At 33.4% G+C, this 17,556-nt stretch overlaps 1 protein-coding gene across 5 annotated transcripts in view; it reads left to right on the top strand.

The window, feature by feature from the left end:
• The window catches only part of USP34 (ubiquitin specific peptidase 34), a 129,956-nt gene that overhangs the window by 52,191 nt on the left and 60,209 nt on the right, over nucleotides 1–17,556 (top strand). For all 5 annotated transcript variants that reach the window (XM_083829696.1, XM_083829697.1, XM_083829698.1 and 2 more), the window contains exons 9-27: nucleotides 989–1,070; nucleotides 1,159–1,251; nucleotides 2,965–3,090; nucleotides 3,499–3,628; nucleotides 4,221–4,256; nucleotides 4,896–5,026; nucleotides 5,596–6,212; nucleotides 6,788–7,002; nucleotides 8,745–8,860; nucleotides 8,945–9,072; nucleotides 9,962–10,051; nucleotides 10,890–10,985; nucleotides 12,024–12,106; nucleotides 12,447–12,601; nucleotides 13,448–13,561; nucleotides 14,521–14,620; nucleotides 14,875–15,034; nucleotides 15,495–15,621; nucleotides 15,720–15,867. In XM_083829696.1, the coding sequence (XP_083685822.1) occupies nucleotides 989–1,070; nucleotides 1,159–1,251; nucleotides 2,965–3,090; nucleotides 3,499–3,628; nucleotides 4,221–4,256; nucleotides 4,896–5,026; nucleotides 5,596–6,212; nucleotides 6,788–7,002; nucleotides 8,745–8,860; nucleotides 8,945–9,072; nucleotides 9,962–10,051; nucleotides 10,890–10,985; nucleotides 12,024–12,106; nucleotides 12,447–12,601; nucleotides 13,448–13,561; nucleotides 14,521–14,620; nucleotides 14,875–15,034; nucleotides 15,495–15,621; nucleotides 15,720–15,867 (2,747 nt within the window). The remainder of the gene's footprint in view (nucleotides 1–988; nucleotides 1,071–1,158; nucleotides 1,252–2,964; nucleotides 3,091–3,498; nucleotides 3,629–4,220; nucleotides 4,257–4,895; nucleotides 5,027–5,595; nucleotides 6,213–6,787; nucleotides 7,003–8,744; nucleotides 8,861–8,944; nucleotides 9,073–9,961; nucleotides 10,052–10,889; nucleotides 10,986–12,023; nucleotides 12,107–12,446; nucleotides 12,602–13,447; nucleotides 13,562–14,520; nucleotides 14,621–14,874; nucleotides 15,035–15,494; nucleotides 15,622–15,719; nucleotides 15,868–17,556) is intronic.

Here is a 17,556-nt window from a genome sequence, read left to right as displayed (position 1 = left end):
GTCTTATTGTGGATAATAAAGACTGGCAATCCTGACTATAAAAGTGACCATAAATGCTGCACAGATAGTTGTGGTAAAAATATTCTTCCTGTAGTCCTCTAAAACACCCCCTCCCTCCCCTCCTCTCCTCCTTGTGAAACAGAGCACTTTTATTCCAGGGCCATTTAAACTAGAGGCTGTGCTTTAAATACTGAAATGTCCTCTAATTGCTTCTGGTGCCAAAATCTGGATAAACAAACGTTCGCTTGAAAGGAAGGAATAAAATGGAGCTTATGCACTAGTTTCCAGACAGGGCAGCTATTTCTGGAAGTTCAACTTTTATTTTGGAAAATTCAGCTTCCTTGTCCTGCTCTGTTTGAATGTTTGGTTATGGATTTGGCAGTAGGTGAACTTCCCTTACTGCTGTGGCTGAAACAAAATTAAAATTTTGAAGTATCTGTACACTACGTGTGAGTGAGTATGAGCAAGTAACACATAAGTTTCTAAAACTATATGAATTGTTACTTACTCAAGAGAATTAAAAATATTCAAGTGCTTTTCTTATAAAATCATTTCCATCACTCTCAGCTTTTGCTACATTTGCAAACTCAATAGTTGTTTTGCGATTTCATGATAAACTCAGGTCAAATAGCAGTGTTTATCAAATCTTACCTCTGAGGTCTCTGAAAGTGGTCTGCAGGTGGTCTGTTGAACTGTATTCAATTTAAAAAAAAACAATCGTAGTATTGTTGTTTACATGTTTGCTAACAATCCAGAGGGATAAGTGGGAACTGATGTTTGGCATTTGTCTTCCATTTGAACAAAAAAATACAGAGAATATTTAAATGACTGAATGCTTTGTGTTCCAAAAAGTTTCTGAGTATGTTTACCACAATTACAGATATTAATTTGAATTAATCTGAAATACATGCTGTACTAGGGAAAAGTACTGTATATGCGTTATAGAAATACAATTTTACATATATTTCCACTCCTTTTTCATCTTTAGGTCAATTGCAAAAGAGCTTGCAGACTGGCTTATCAGCAACAATGTAGTTGAGCACATTTTTGGACCAAATTTACATATTGAGGTTTGTATAAAATTATTCCTATTATTTTTACTATCAACATGGAGGAGTAACTTCTTGTTCTAGTAAATCTTTCCTCAATACTTTGCAGATCATCAAACAGTGCCAAGTGATTCTGAATTTTCTCGCAGCTGAAGGGAGACTCAGTACTCAACATATAGACTGTATTTGGGCTGCAGCACAGGTATATACTGTATTTTTTAAATAAAATTGCAGGAGTGGTACAAAACAACTCAGAAAATGGCAAGTTAATTTTGTTTTACATTCATAAAGTTGAGTTTCTTGCATTTTACTCTGTGTTTGTCTTAGTGTTTAGCTCACCAAATTTTGATCTTAGTAATTGACACAATTAAATTGTTTCATTAGTTGCAAAATTCTCCTAAGCTACTTCTATGCATATAACAAATGAAGTTGTTCATTGCAGACGTGGTATTTTCACTAGGAATAGGGATGGAGATTCTAAGGTAGATGTAATTTTTTTTACTGTTGTGGTAAATTGCTTTGCTCCTATGTAGTGTAGATTCCACTTCGGTTAGTGTTGGTGGGAACAAGGTAGTGAAAATTACAGCAGTGAAGTTCATAGTTGTGCTTCAGTGCTGGTGGTGACATCTACAGAATGCACGAAGATTTTATTTTTCACATGGTAAACCTGGAAACTCTGATAGGCTTTTTTCCTTCAGAAAAATATATTTGTTTACTAATTTGAATGTGTATTTGTGACACTGTTTATTTTAGATTATGTATTTTTTTTTTCTTCAGAAGATTTGAATACAGTAGATATTTTGATTTCCTGATGTGGAAATGTGTTCCATGGTTTCATTCTGCCTTTATCATGCATTAAAAACAAACAAACAAAACAGAAACAGGCCCACATTGGAAAAGAAAGAAACCTCAAGGTTTCAATGTCAGTTTTTCAGGAAAATTATACTCAAAATGAAGGTCAGCGAAATAAAATTGATCTTTTTAAATAGATGTAGGTAACAGACTTTTAAACAAATTACAGTTTGAAAGGTTTTATTTTTCCTGTGTTCAATGGTGTTTGTCTCTAATTTGTTTCATTTAAATACTACTGTAAACATACTGAAAACTTTGTAGTCCATTGTCATTATAAAATGCGGCAGGAACGTTAGTAAATGCTCATTTTAATAGCATTCACTCTGACAGGCGCCAAGTATTTTCTGTATCAGATTAATAATTACTTCAGTTATATTTTTAAAGTGATCATTTATCTTCGTTGATGTTCTCACACTACAGTAATTCACACTAGTGTTAGAGCTCTAAATTTTTCTCTTCTATACTATTTTCAGAACTTAATATAATTGTCAAATGTGATATTTCTTTTACAGTTTGCATGCTTATTTTAATGTATGGATATTTTCAAAATACATGTTCGATACAAGAATTAAGTACATCCAGATTACTTCCTGTAAAGGGTCTAAACCTCTAATGTTGTTTAAAAGGGTGACATCTTTAGAATAAAAGAAGGCCTTAAATATATTTTTTTCATTTTTTTAGCTAGCTTTTTGGCAAAAAAATTGTCTTCTCTGGATTGAAGTAGATATCTAAACTTTTGTAATATTCAAGGTGTTTTATTTACATTAAAATGCAAACTTAACTTCGGTTATTTTCACCAAATCTCCTAGAACTGGAACTAAAGAAAATATGTGGTAGTTGTAACATGACTTTACTAAACTTCACCAGCTTTTGAATGTAAAAATTCAGTTGAATCAAAATTGCAAATCTGATGTAGTTTAGAATTATTGGACAAATGTTTCCTCATATTTTGTGGAAAGATGATGCATAATTGCTGCAATTTTATCCATCTTTTTATCAAGGGAACTGTTATAACTAACTATTTTACTGTTCTTGTTATTTTCTGTTTGTTTGTACTTTGTAGCTGAAGCATTGCAGTCGTTACATCCACGATTTATTTCCTTCTTTGATCAAAAACTTGGACCCTGTCCCGCTTAGGCATCTTCTTAACCTAGTTTCAACTCTTCATCCAAGTGCTCACACTGAACAGGTAAAGATGAACAAAATCACTGCAAGAAATTATTTTAGTATATTCATTGTTACATGTTTGCCTTTCTAAAGGACTGCATGCAAGTAGTATTCACTAATGCATAAGAGAGGAACATACATGAGTAAAATTGTAATGTTTCTTCAAGTAGGCCATTCTGGCTTTGGAATTACAGTCTGCTTCTGAGGCTTTGGAGAACTGAATAACCACCATTAGAGTATTTTAATATTATTTCTGAAGTTAGTAAGTGTTCCACACAATATTTCTTCATTTTGTGCATTTGTTTATTTTGATGCATTTATTTTGATGAACTGTATTATTGGCACACAGAAATATTAGCAGTGTACATTTGCATACCAAACTGCATACCTACTGCTTCTTCATGGCACTGTTATCTGGTTTTGTTCACAGACATTGTATTTGGCATCAATGCTTATAAAAGCACTGTGGAATAATGCACTAGCAGCTAAGGCTCAGCTGTCAAAACAAAGCTCTTTTGCATCTTTACTCAGTACTAATCTACCAATGGGAAACAAAAAAGGTACGTATTTTTTCCAATTAATATGGTAGCTAAATTTTTAATTTTCATAGTCTCCTTGTTGACTTTGGACAATAAGACTGTATAGAACCTTTTACTTGAAATATTTAAAAATACTTCATTTTTAAATGAAGGGTGTCATGCTGGCATATTTTTCAAACAGAACGTGAAATAAAGCAGCCTAAGGATGAAAACGCTAAAACTTGAATGAGTTTGGAAAGCCTTATGTTTCAGAACAGTTCTCTTTGTATAAATTAGTATATATTTTTTTTGTTTTTACTTTAATTCAAAGGATGGTCTATTACTGATTAGTTAACTATTTCTGTTCTGATGAACATCTATAATTTTATAGATACATAATATCTTACAAAATTTTACCTGATTTTTACCCTGTTTATGGTATTACATGCTATTTCTGTTTTGTTTTTGACTTAACTGTGTATTTCCCCATGGTCATTACTAAAGGTGCTGCCAAGCCATTATACTGTAGTTCCCCTTCCTTTTCTTACTGCTGATTTTTATGAATCACGGACAACTATATGCTGGCAAAAAGATTTTTAGTCACCTGTTTTTCCATCCTGCTTTTTTCCTTCAGAAGAAGAAGAGCTCAGAAGAGCAGCCCCTTCACCTTGTAAGTATAGTTTTAGAAGTACACCACAATCTGATATGTTTGGTATTATAATATTTTTATAGAGAAAAAACTAGTACAAGTTTGAAATTATATTTTCATAGAATCACAGAATGGGTTGGGTTGGAAGGGACCTTAAAGATCATCTAATTTCAAACCTCTGCCCCAGAGCTAAATGCAGAACTCAGGTGGGGTCTCACAAGAGCAGAGGGGGAGAATCACCTCCCTCAGCCTGCTGGCCATGCTTCTTTTGATGCAGCCCAGGATGTGGTTGACTTTCTGGGCTGCAGGCACACATTGCTAGCTCCTATTGAGCTTATTTATGAGAGTTGAGCTTTTTATGAAAGTTAAATGAAAATTATATTTATTATAGAACCTAGCCAATCAATATATCTGTGTTAGATATTGGCACAAAGAGACATCAGAACACAAATTTTATTGTACAATGAACAGTATTAAAAGAATTTTTAGTTTTGAAGTATTTGGGTTGTTTGAGTTGCGTCCCTTGTTCAACTGTTCAGTTAGAATGCTGTTGAGCAGATTCATGTAACAAGTCAGATTTATGAGGCAGATGTATGTAATGCTGTTACATTCCAATTAATATATAGCACAAAGTGACTGGGAAATGTCATTTTGAATTAGGGTCACCAGCAGCTAGCCCTCAGAGTAGTGACAACAGTGACACCCATCAGAGTGGAGGCAGTGATATTGAAATGGAAGAACAGCTTATTAACAGAACAAAACATGTACAGCAGCGACTTTCAGATACAGAGGTAAGAGTGTAAATCTTAGTCTGTTAATTTTGTTACTGAGTTGCTTGATATTAGCTATGGAATTTATTTTTTTCCCCATAATGGTTTCAAAAGCTGTACAGGTACATAATGTGCATGCTTATCTGCAGCAGGACAGTGGATAGCTAGAATCTTTACTTCTGTTCTGCATTGTTTGTACAGACTGTATTGTACCTTGCCTATGAGCGTGTGCACTGTAAAAAAAAAGGTGGGGGTGGAGGGAATTCCTGTTTTTAATTGTATTTAAATGAAATTAATCTCATAAGGGATTCCGGGATGTATTGTTTGTGTGTCACAGTGTTCCTCTGTCTGTTTACATGCAAAGAGTATGTCTGTTATCATTAAGGGAATACAAAAATTAAATTCTTAAATCCATATCTCTCTTGGAGTGTTTTGTTATTGACAACCAAACTGAGAAAAAGTGAATGAAAACTTGTATCTCTGACACATTTTCTTATAAACAAAGAATGGCATTTGAGTGATGATGATGTTCATTATGCATTTTCAATGGTGTTTTATTTTTCCTCCAATCTTAAAAAAAAAAAATTCAGGAGTCGATGCAAGGAAGCTCTGATGAGACAGCAAACAGCGGTGAAGATGGCAGTAGTGGTCCTGGTAGTAGCAGTGGCCACAGTGATGGATCCAGTAATGAGGCCAACTCTAGTCATGCAAGCCAGTCTGCTGGAAGTCCTGGCAGTGAAGTGCAATCTGAAGACATTGCAGATATTGAAGCTCTCAAAGAGGAGGAGGATGAAGAGGAAGAAGATAGGAGTCATAATCCCCAAAAAAGCAGTAGGAGCACGGATCTACGGAACAGGAAACTGGAATCACAAACAGGCATTTGTCTGGGAGATTCACAAGGGGCATCGGAGAGGAGTGGTGCAAATAATGGGGCAGGAAAGGACCATGTTTTTAATACTGACTCTGTGACACCAGTGGATAATCGAATTAGAATGCTAGATGCCTGTTCCCATGCTGAGGATGCAGAGCATGACATGGCAGGGGAAATGAGCACTGCTCACATTTCACAAGGGTCTCAAGATTCTTGTATAACTCATACAGGGGACTTTCTGGGGGAAGCTATTGGAAATGAATTATTTAACTGTCGGCAATTCATTGGTCCACAGCATCACCACCACCACCACCACCACCACCATCACCATGATGGGTAGGTAGCTTGACATGTCTCCTCATTCCTCCTGTAACAAAAATAAAACTGGTGGCAAAATACTCGGTTTGATCAGAAATTTGTGTTGATGTTTTGCTATATTTGGGATAATTTTTTCTGACAGATAGTTATCTCAAGTAGTTATACAGTTATCTGTTTGGTTACTGTGATTAAAGTCTTTTTTTTTTTAATAAAGTTTTTAGATTGAATAAGTATGACAATATTTAACAGCGTTAATGTTGCTTTGTAAAATGCTGTAATTTAGCTTAAAGAAGTCAACACAGTTATCATGATAGTGAGACCTTCAATTTATCTATAATTGTTTTTCAAATTTATATAAAGGTCTGTTGTTTAGACAAATGCTTCAGCCTGACTTTAGCTTACAGAGGTGTCTGTTTACTTGGATTACATTAGCTATGTATTGAAATACATGTATAAACTACGCATTGAGTAACTTGACTACATCGTAATGTTTCAGTTGTCTTCTAGTAAAGGCTTTAACTCATTTATCAGATTAGTCTGCTGTAAAAAAAGCTTTCTTTGATATTATCTGTTCTAACGTTCCTCTTTTACAGACATATGGTTGATGACATGTTAAGTGCAGATGATGTCAGTTGCAGTAGTTCTCAAGTCAGTGCAAAATCAGAGAAAAATATGGCAGATTTTGATGGGGAAGAGTCTGGCTGTGAAGAAGAGCTTGTACAGATTAATTCACATGCTGAGCTAACATCCCATCTCCAGCAGCACCTTCCTAACCTCGCCTCTATCTATCATGAACATCTTACTCAAGGTAGGAGTAATAAAAAGAAAGCAGAAAAACATTGTCCGTACTTCTAACTCAGTTTCGTGTAATTTTAAAGTATTCTTCAATAGAAGAGTAAATAAATAATAATAAATTGAATAATCAAATTACTTTAACCATACATGTGTGAAGTTGTATATAAAAATGTAGTTCTCCAAAGAAACCACAGTGACTAACTACTGAGATTTTACTGTTTCAAGTTAATTCATTTCCAAGGGATTCATTTTGTATCACACTATATGTAACTGTGTTTATCTTTTTTAAAAAAATAAAAAATAAAATACTTGATCTTTTAATACAAATGAAAACAAAGGCACTAAGAAGCCTAAGAAATGTTTTTTTTCAAATCAGTTAATTGAAATTAAGAGAAGAGTGCTACAGAAACGCTAGATATTTTTTTCCCTGAAAACTTATGTGACTTTTCTTCTGGTGGGTGGATATTACTGTGATTTCATACATTTATCATCTTAAATGAATTAACCATAATGGACTGTGCAAAGGATAACTTTTGAAAAATGAGTTAAAATACAACTTGATATTGGAGGGAGCTTGCCTTAAAGGGCATTTTATGCAATTTTATCTTTCACTGCCAAATCTACTTTTCTTCAGGGTGTAATTTAATATGCTATTGTAATGCTCTGTAAGAATTGTGGTATCTTTCCATATGCTATTTTGGCAGATTTGTTTTCTGTTTTATCCTTCTTTTAAATATAACAGAGGGTATGGTTAGTGAAGGGTTTGACATTTTTCTTCACTGGTCCAGGAGAACCATGTTTGCTATCTTCCAGCAGACAGTAAAACCACTACTATTTACATCTTTTCCTGAAACACGGTTTAGTGTTTGTTCTTCAGGCATAGTATTTCTTGATTTCAGCCTGACACTGAAAATTTGGGATGATGTATTTAAAAAACTTTGTATTTAAAATATTTTGTAAATCAGCATCATTTTTCCATAGATATTATGCATATATATACATATTATATAGAGAGATCCGAATTACTGTTTGAGCATGAGGCAAATTATTTTTGACACACCTAGTTTTGAATGTGCAAATGATTACAGTGTTCTGCACACATTCTAAAATTTTTACTTGACCTTGCTGCAGTATGAAAATAGTATCAAATAGCAGAAATGAATGGTACCAGCTGTGACCACATACAAGAAGGAAAACGTCTGTCCCTGTTCATGAAAACATGATGAGTTTCTAAAATCATGCACTTTAATACTCTATCATATGTAAAAATAGTGTTTGTTTTTCCTGGTTTTTGGTTAGATATAGGATATCATGCAGTATGAGAGGAATTTATTGAAATGTGCTTTTTACTTTCCAACCATAGTAATTAAAAAGATAACCTCCCTTCAGTCCACAGTGCTAAGAATTATGTATAACTACATATATATTTATATGAATTAGATCTAATTAAATGAAAAAGCAATTGCACCTGCATCTGCAATTCTTAGGTAGTGTTTTTGTTGCACTTGCAGCTAGCCAAAAACAATGCAAATATTACCTTAACTGTCCCGTCGAATTCTTGAATGGTTATAAGGTTGTGTCTTTCTTTTTTAAAGAAATCATATGCAGAAAAAAACTGCAACTGTAATGTTATTGTATGCACTTTAAAGTAGCCAAATGGAGAAGTAAAGCATGTTCTTCATGCACTGAGGGAATAATGCTCAGATTAGATGATTCCTTCTATTTATTTAATAACGGTCTTTATATTTTGTTCAGGACCAGCAGTTCATAAACATCAATATAATAGCAATGCGGTGACGGACATTAATTTGGATAATGTTTGTAAGAAAGGAAATACCCTTTTGTGGGATCTGGTCCAGGATGAAGATGCAGTAAGTTGAATACAAGAAAAGAATATTTTTAAAAAGAAAATAAATTATATGCTATTCAGTGACCTTTCTTTCTACTTGCTGTAGATTCATCTCTCTGAAGGGTTAATAAATGAAGCAGAGAAGCTGCTTTGTTCTTTAGTATGCTGGTTCACTGACAGACAGATTCGAATGAGATTTATTGAAGGCTGCTTAGAAAATTTAGCAAACAACAGGTAACTTAAATTATCTGGTTTTACATTCATCTTTTTTCAGTATATAAGAAATCCAAGTTGAATATGCCAGTTAATTAATTTTACAGGAAGCCAATTTAAAACAGACAAAAGTTAAAGTATAAAAGTAGTTTTAAAAGTGCTATGGATGTGTCTGATGTTCCATTTTTCTATTCTATCAGCATCCTGAATTTCCCATCTTGTGCTTTTGTCTTTTCTCCCTTCTGCCAGAGCTTACTGCCTTCCCACCAGTTGGTAAACTTGGGTTCACATTTTTCTTAAGCAGTTGAGTGCAAAGTCAAGTGCCTTAGCATAAGCATTTTGAGCTGAATATTTTGATTTTACCTTTAAGTGACTGAGAAGCAGACAAGTTCTTACCCACCAAGTCTGTTGTGAGATTTAATTTCTATGAAGGAGCAGCTGGAGGATGAAGATGTACCCTGACTTTAGATAACTTCTAATACCAGCCAAAACTGTGAGATTGTACAGTTTGAAAATGGCAATATTTTGACAGTTTGAGATTTATTTCTGCTGTCTCATCTGTTTGTAGAAAAAAAAAATACCCATTTTGGTGAAATTTCAAAAGATAAGTATTATGAACATTAAAAATAAGAATGTATCTTGTGAAATTTAAATACTTTCACTTTAAATATGTGAAATGTATAGTTTTATTTTGATACTTGTCTAACAGCTCTTTGTGCGAGGTATGATATGTAAATATTTTGATATATATGTAGTTCAAATTCAGAAAACTGATTAAACTTCACCCAGATGTATTCCAGTGCTTTCAGTTAGCATATCTGCTCATTGACCAGGAGCTTCCCAAAGTAATTTTAAAACTATTTTCATTTTGTAACGGTCACATTGTAGTGATTCTTTCTTTTTCCTTTAGATCAGTAGTAGTTTCACTTCGTCTTCTTCCAAAGTTATTTGGTACATTTCAACAGTTTGGGAGCAGTTACGACACACATTGGATAACAATGTAAGTAAACCCCCCCACAAACACACTAAACCAACAGAGGTGATGACATTCGGAGGACTGCTTTGAGGCTTGCTCTTCTAGTGTGATCCAAATTAACAATGACCTAAGATTATCATGTCTGTTATCTGGCCTAGTTGTATGAACTTGTCTAATCACTCAGGCCTAGTTTTAATCCTAATAAGCTCTGCTATCATAACTGAGGTGAAGACTTTTTTTTTTTTTTTAACTGTTTCCCCCCAAACCCTGTCAAAGACTTGTCAGACAGTTCTAGACATCCAGGAATAGTATATTGTGAAAGGTTGCAGTAACTTGATCAGCATGATTCTGTTCTGATTATATATCAAATGCAGCTTGGTAATAAAATGGTTTGTAAGAAAACTTTTCAAATGTGAAAATATGTAGCATAGCATTGCTTACTAGAACAACCAACTTAGCTAGTTGATCTAACTGTAGAGAATTGGACTACTTGAATTTCTAAGAAAGTTTACACTGCTTATTAGCAATCCTTCTTGTTCATTTTGACATGGCATTTAAATATGAACCCAGTTCTGATTTTTGGCATGGATTTTTGCTGAATTAGGGCCTTTAGGAACAGTTTTCATGGGCTGCAAAAGGAAAGTTCTATCAGTTGTGTGCCTGACCTCGTAGTTCTGTTATGGAGCCTTATGGATGAAAATAAAGAAGAGAGTGCTGTACTGAAACTTGAATTTATGTTAGATAGAAAATGCAACATTCAATTTATTTTTGTGCATTTTCCTGTAATAGCTGTCTAATTCCTGTGGCTTTTCTGGCATTTTTAAACAAGCCCTAATGCTTTTTGCTTTCTGAATTTAAATAGGTGGGCAGAAAAGGAACTTAACATGATGAAACTTTTCTTTGATAATTTGGTACACTACATCCAGGCAGTCAGGGAAGGACGACACAAACATACGTTGTAAGTGCAGAACAGACTTTGACTGTTTGATATTTTGTGGTTTTAAACATATCTTTTCTGCTTTTCTTCTGGTGCTTCTGATGCATACTTTTTAAGTAAATAATTTCTGTAGTGGCATTACATGCTTAGATGGAGAAAAGTCTATGAATGTAGTCGCATTTTAAATAATTTCCTTTTCCTTAAAAAAAACAAAACATGGCAACTTTTATACTCTTGCATCATTTTTGTTAGACATTGTTGAATGCTTCTTTACAGATAAAACAAGGATTTTTTGTATGCAAATTAATTTAAAATTCTTATATCATGAAAAAATTACTCAAATATTTCTGTTTTAAAATATGTTATCATTGACCTTTACAATCGCTCTTTTGTGTAACACATTCATCCACTTTCCAATATGTATGCTTAAAATTAGGTGTTTTTTTTTTTAAATAAATGATACAATTTCTAGCTTCTCAATCCCAGAGGACTGGATTGTCCAGGTTTTGACATATTTTTACTTCATTATATACTGTTATATTGGACATTTCTCTAATGAGAAACTACTTCCAAAGCTGTTTGAAAGTGAGGTGAACTGCTTTAAATTCAGGCAAGACAGTACACTGTTCCACTCCTTTAACCATTAAGCTTATAAATGGAAGTGAAGTCAATAGTTTTATATAGGTTATGAAATTATTTTTGTAAATAAATTAGGAAAAAATAAGTTCGGTTCCTGCAAGGTGCTAATGACAAAATAATGCATTTGAATTGGACTGTATGAAAAATAATAAATAAATAAATAAATAAACACAAAAAATCTTAAACTCTTCACCTTACCTACTAATGACTGTTGTCTCATTTCACTTTTTGATGTGGTTCTTTAATGTATATAACTGAAGTCTAGGCTATATACTGGACTGGAAGTTCATAGAAAAGTTTATATGAAAAAATTACACTGTTGAGGGGCATATGCATTAATGAAAAAAAAGTTAGGACAATAAGAAATTAAATATTGCTAAGTTAAATAAACTTCCTTTTTTATACAAATTTAAATTTTAGATACAGCCACAGTGCAGAAGTTCAGGTTCGTCTTCAATTCCTGACATGCGTGTTTTCAACTCTAGGATCACCAGATCATTTCAGTAAGTATTTTAGGTTAACTTACCAGAGAAGCACCTCGCAGTAAAACTTGCATACTTCTTAATAATCAGTGATGTTTTAAATAAATATGTCATTTTTAAAATACACAATTTTAACGGACATCACTAGCAACCAAAAACTCACTGATTGCCAGCTCTGAAAATGGAAAAGTCTTGTGATTCCTCATTGGCAGATGTTGCATTTTTCTTCTGCTGCTTCTGAAAACTTCTTGTCCTGACAAAACCTTTTCTGATTTCTTTGTGTGTATTCTTGGATTTTGTAGAATATTACCATGTATTTGATGATATACTGAAATAGCTAAAAATGCTTCCCTAACTTTAGGGTTGAGTTTAGAACAAGTGGACATATTGTGGCACTGCTTAGTAGAAGATTCTGAATGTTATGATGATGCACTACACTGGTTTTTGAATCAAGTACGAAGTAAAGATCAGCATGCTATGGGTATGGAGACTTACAAGCATCTTTTCTTGGAAAAGGTATGTAGATAGTAAATCACAACCTTAGTAATTCTGATGTGTTTCTTTACATATCAGCACAGGTTAAAATATTTAAAATTATTTCTATGAAGTATATCTCTTCAGTACTCTGGGAGGACCCCACTTGTCGTGTAAATGATTTTTTTTTTTTCCTGTGTGGAGGGATTAGGGAAAGGGATTGGCATGACTTCTTTTCACAAGAATGTTTACTCCAGTTCTTCTGTGCATTATAGCCTGTGTGTTGTATCTGAAGCTATGTAGCACTTCATTTCAATTAAAAAAAACAACCAAAACTGTATTTTCCCAAATGATATACAGTTACCTGCCAAAAAAAAAAAAAAGAAGAAAAAAAAAAGACTTCGCTTTGGGAATAGTATTTAAATCTCATCCATGTATCCGCTGAAAATATGAACGTGCCACAGCAGAGCTTTCTACAAGGGGTCCCATTCATTTCAACAGACTATAGTATAGTATAGATTGTATTATTCAATAAATTAAGCATTCTAGTTCTTTTTCAGTATTACACAGTTTGTGTACTTATCGTAAATGTATGAATTTGTTGAAGTTTCATATGTGCCAGCACATTCTCCTGCTGTTGTAAATTAGGCAACTAATGTTACAATAGTAATTTTTGTTCCTTCTGTACCATTACAGTCCAAATCAGTGGTAGAGAAAAAGGGATTGTTGAAGCTGATTATAGTAGATTATTTATATTGTGTATAAAATTCAATAATCTTTTGCAAGAACAAATTTTATTTGTAATTTCTCTCTATTTAAAATTTGAAATTTCTACCTATTCCACCAATGAATTTTATTCTTTTCAATACTAAAACATATTTTATTCAGATGCCACAGCTGAAACCTGAAACTATTAGTATGACTGGCCTAAACCTCTTCCAGCATTTGTGTAATTTGGCTCGACTGGCAACTAGTGCATATGATGGTGGCTCAAACTCAGAGGTAAGCCTACACCGTGTGCTCTAGTTTTTCTTCTTTTTGAGGGAAAGGGAAAATTAAATTACTTACCCGCCACTGTATTTAGCTTGAGAACATACTGATTTGAAAGTTGTTTTCTGGTTTGAAACACTAATGTCACGGCTTGTGGTGATAGAGGCAGTATGGATTTCTGCCTTGAAGAGAGTCCAGGAACCATCTCTCTCAAAAGTTTCAAACATAGGACGGTAAAATGGAAGTAAGAGGCCTGCAAATCTCGACCTTTCCTCATGACTTTGGACGTCTTTTGTCTCTAGAGGCAGAGATAGGAAACCATGAAGAAAGTGATACCTGTTGCCTGTGCATCTTTGTGTAGTTTATCATACTCTTTGCATAACTGAACTGTGTTAGCTGTTGTGTTTAAAGAATAGGCTTGTAGCGTTTACTTCTGTAAATAATAAGATTCAGACTACATGAAAATCTTTACTTAAAATTAGGCGTATTTCATTATGACTACAGATTTGTTCTAAAACATACCTCAGTTTACGTATGATGCGCTTTAGAAGTTTTTCTTCTGTAGTTTGTTTTTACCAGGAAACTGCCATAGAAATAAAGTGATAAGTAGGGTATTTTCCTGTGAATTGATTTGAGGCAATGATTGATTTAAGATTTCTGTTCTTAAAACTAATACTGATAATAGTTGTCATTTTAAGGCTTCGTTTAAAATCATTCCTCTTTGTCAAAAATTAAAACTCACTCTTTTGAATTTTAACCGATTGTCCTAACACTTCAAAGTATGAACATATTTCTGTCAGTGGTGGGATTTTACAATAATTGGTGTTTGCATTGATGAGAACCTGAGCAGAGGAGATACTTTTAGGATTTGGATCAAGAGTATAATAAAATCTCTCAGGTCAGAAAGGCTTTACTCCCAGTAAAACAATAAGGCAATGTTCTGTTTGTTTGTTTTCCTTTTGTCATAACAGTTGTGTGGCATGGACCAGTTCTGGGGTATTGCTTTAAGAGCACAGTCGGGTGATGTCAGTCGAGCAGCTATCCAGTATATCAACTCTTATTATATCAATGGTAGGAATTTTCATTTTTTTTTCTGTTTAATATTTTCTGTTTAATTTTTTCTGTTTTTTCTGTTTAATATTTTTAATATTAATAAATATTAATATTTATTAATATTTTTTCTGTTTAATATTTTCTATTTATCTATATGTTCTGTTTAATATGTTCTAAAGAATATCTAACATTATCCGCCTTTTATTCTTAACATTAAAATGCGTAGACTTAATTTTGTGCTTATATAATTTACTTTAACATTGATATTACAGGTAAAACTGGTCTTGAAAAAGAACAGGAGTTTATTAGCAAGTGTATGGAGAGTCTGATGATAGCTTCTAGTAATCTTGAGCAAGATTCTCACTCAAGTCTGACAATTATTGAAAGAGGACTCTTAATGCTAAAGACACACCTGGAAGCTTTTAGGAGAAGGTAAATAGCTTCTTCGCTATATTTGGATGCAGAATTTCTTTCCATTTCTCTTATAGTAATGATGAATGAGTTACGAGTTACAAAATTACTAATATAAATAATAGTTTCTTCACTTTTCTTTGTGTAAAGTAAGGACAGCAGTGGGTATTTCTGAAAGATAACCTATGAAGTTTAAACAGTTACAAAAGCTGGCCATTGTCCTTGTATAAAGATGTATGATTATGGTTCACATTTCTGCATCCCTCACAAAAGAAATATTTTTTTCACATTTGTTCAAATCTATTTTTATTTTAAAAAAATGAGAATACCAATCTTATATATAATAATAACCTCTTCTTATTTTGAAAAAAACAGAGAATAAGGGGCCAAGTTTTGCTTTTCCTGTAATTGTTTACTGACAGTTTGTGTTAAATAGATTTTGACAAAAATACTTTGTGAATGTTTTTACCTGCTTCTTAAGGTTTGCATATCATCTGAGACAGTGGCAGATTGAAGGTACTGGTATCAGCAGTCACTTGAAAGCCCTGAGTGACAAACAGTCACTACCATTAAGAATTGTATGTCAGCCAGCAGGACTTCCTGACAAGGTAGTTTAAAAAAGCCTTTTTACAACTACATCCTATGCTGTTAAATTCTAGTAAGTTCATTGTGCGCTTCAAAAAACAAAATATGTATTTAATTTCAGATGACTATAGAAATGTATCCCAGTGATCAGGTGGCAGATCTACGAGCAGAAGTCACCCATTGGTATGAAAATTTGCAGAAGGAGCAGATAAATCAACAAGCACAGCTTCAGGAGTTTGGCCAAAGCAGCCGCAAAGGGGATTTCCCTGGTAAGCTATAGTACTCATGCCTGTATTTTTTGCCCGTATGAGTGTTCATCCATTTACAGCTTAGAAGACTATCTGTTTTTCTTCCCCAGATATCCTCAGTAAGCAAACATTATTATATGTTTTATTCTACCTGTAGCTACAGTTAGCATCATCCTCACTTAATTAATAGCATTTCTTCTTAAGTGCTATCATTTATTTGAAATTGCAGAGAAAATGTAGATCTGCCAAATGTCCTTAGATCTGGCCAAGATCCAACTCCTAATAGGCTTACTTCTCCTGCATTGGGTTTCTTTTCATTGTTGTTTTAATTATGTAGTTTTCTGTAACTTAGAGATCCTTTTACATAAAACCTTATTCTATATTTTGTTATACATATACCTTTCTGTCTATGCAATTGATTCATAATATGAATTAATAATTTAAAGTCCTAATTTATACCCTGCACATATGTATTCCAGTCAGGTGTTGTATTTTCCTTGCTCCTGCAACTACTTCTTAATTTATGATCATCCTGTAGCTAAATTGATCATTCATCCTATTTTTATATTCTTAATTTTGAAAGTCATGTTGTTCCTGAGATGGTCATTGCTTGTTTACAGTGTGATGAATAAGCTTCCTGTTGTTGTTCCCTTTCTTTATGTGTTTCTGAGTGAATTTTTTTTTTTTTTTGCTTTATCCTTTAGGAGAAGGATATTTTCTGAATCGTATTGTTGCTATATATTATAGTGTTCTTAGTGGCTATTGCTGTTTGGAATGTTCTTGTTCTCTGAATTATTTTTTCCTCAATATTTTCTTGTTTTCTTTCTGACTCATTATGAGCAAGAGTTGGTGTTCTGGGTATATTATCTGAACAAATTGTGTCCATGAACACATCTCTTCCCAACAACACTGACCATTAGGAAAAGTGTAAATGTTAATCTGACTTTCTTTTTGTAGCTTTACAACTTAAAAAAAATATTTTAATGAGACACGGTGTCAGTATACCAGACTTTGAACACTAGACATCTTAATTACCTTCTTGATGAAGTCTGCTTTCTAGCCACTTCTCAGAAGCTGTTTTAGTAAATAAACTTGTCTTGTTTTCTATGAGGTATGGCCAGAAACCAGATTCTTTTTATTTTTTATTTTACTTGAAAATATAGAGACACAAAATCCAGCAAATTCAGAATTGCAGCCCTACGGGAGCTGCCATTCACCCATGTTACATGCACACAAAATACACGTACATCAATATTAGAATGATCGTGCCGATATCCATAATTTTGTACACCTAACATTTTATGGATGTTGTTTGAATTTGTCTGTGTTCATTACACTAATAATTAACGTACCGTAACTATGGGAAGCTGGAGAACCATACAGATTTTATCTGTTGGTTCCTAAACCCAGTGTTCTTTGCTAGGTTTAAAACCTATATTACTGCCTCTTAAGTACTTCATCTTGTAATTGATAGCTGTGTTGGCTGATAGATGCATAAAATCCTGGAATTGGCTAAATTTCTTATTAATGAAACTCCTGAAGAAGTATCTTTGCATTGTCCTCTGCATTCCACCATTAGTTTGAAATAATCCACTTGAATAACTTCTACTTTTCAACTCCTAATTTTGAGAGGATAGGACTGAAACTGAGACTTGCAGTTAAAACTTGTTGTTTTACTCAGCCATGCTTTATTTTGTAGACTGTTTTGTA

The sequence above is a fragment of the Anser anser genome, assembly GCF_964211835.1.
Source record: "Anser anser genome assembly, chromosome: 3".
Lineage (NCBI taxonomy): Eukaryota > Metazoa > Chordata > Aves > Anseriformes > Anatidae > Anser > Anser anser.
The sequence above is the reverse complement of the archived record's forward strand: the minus strand, read 5'-3'. Positions and strand labels throughout refer to the sequence as shown.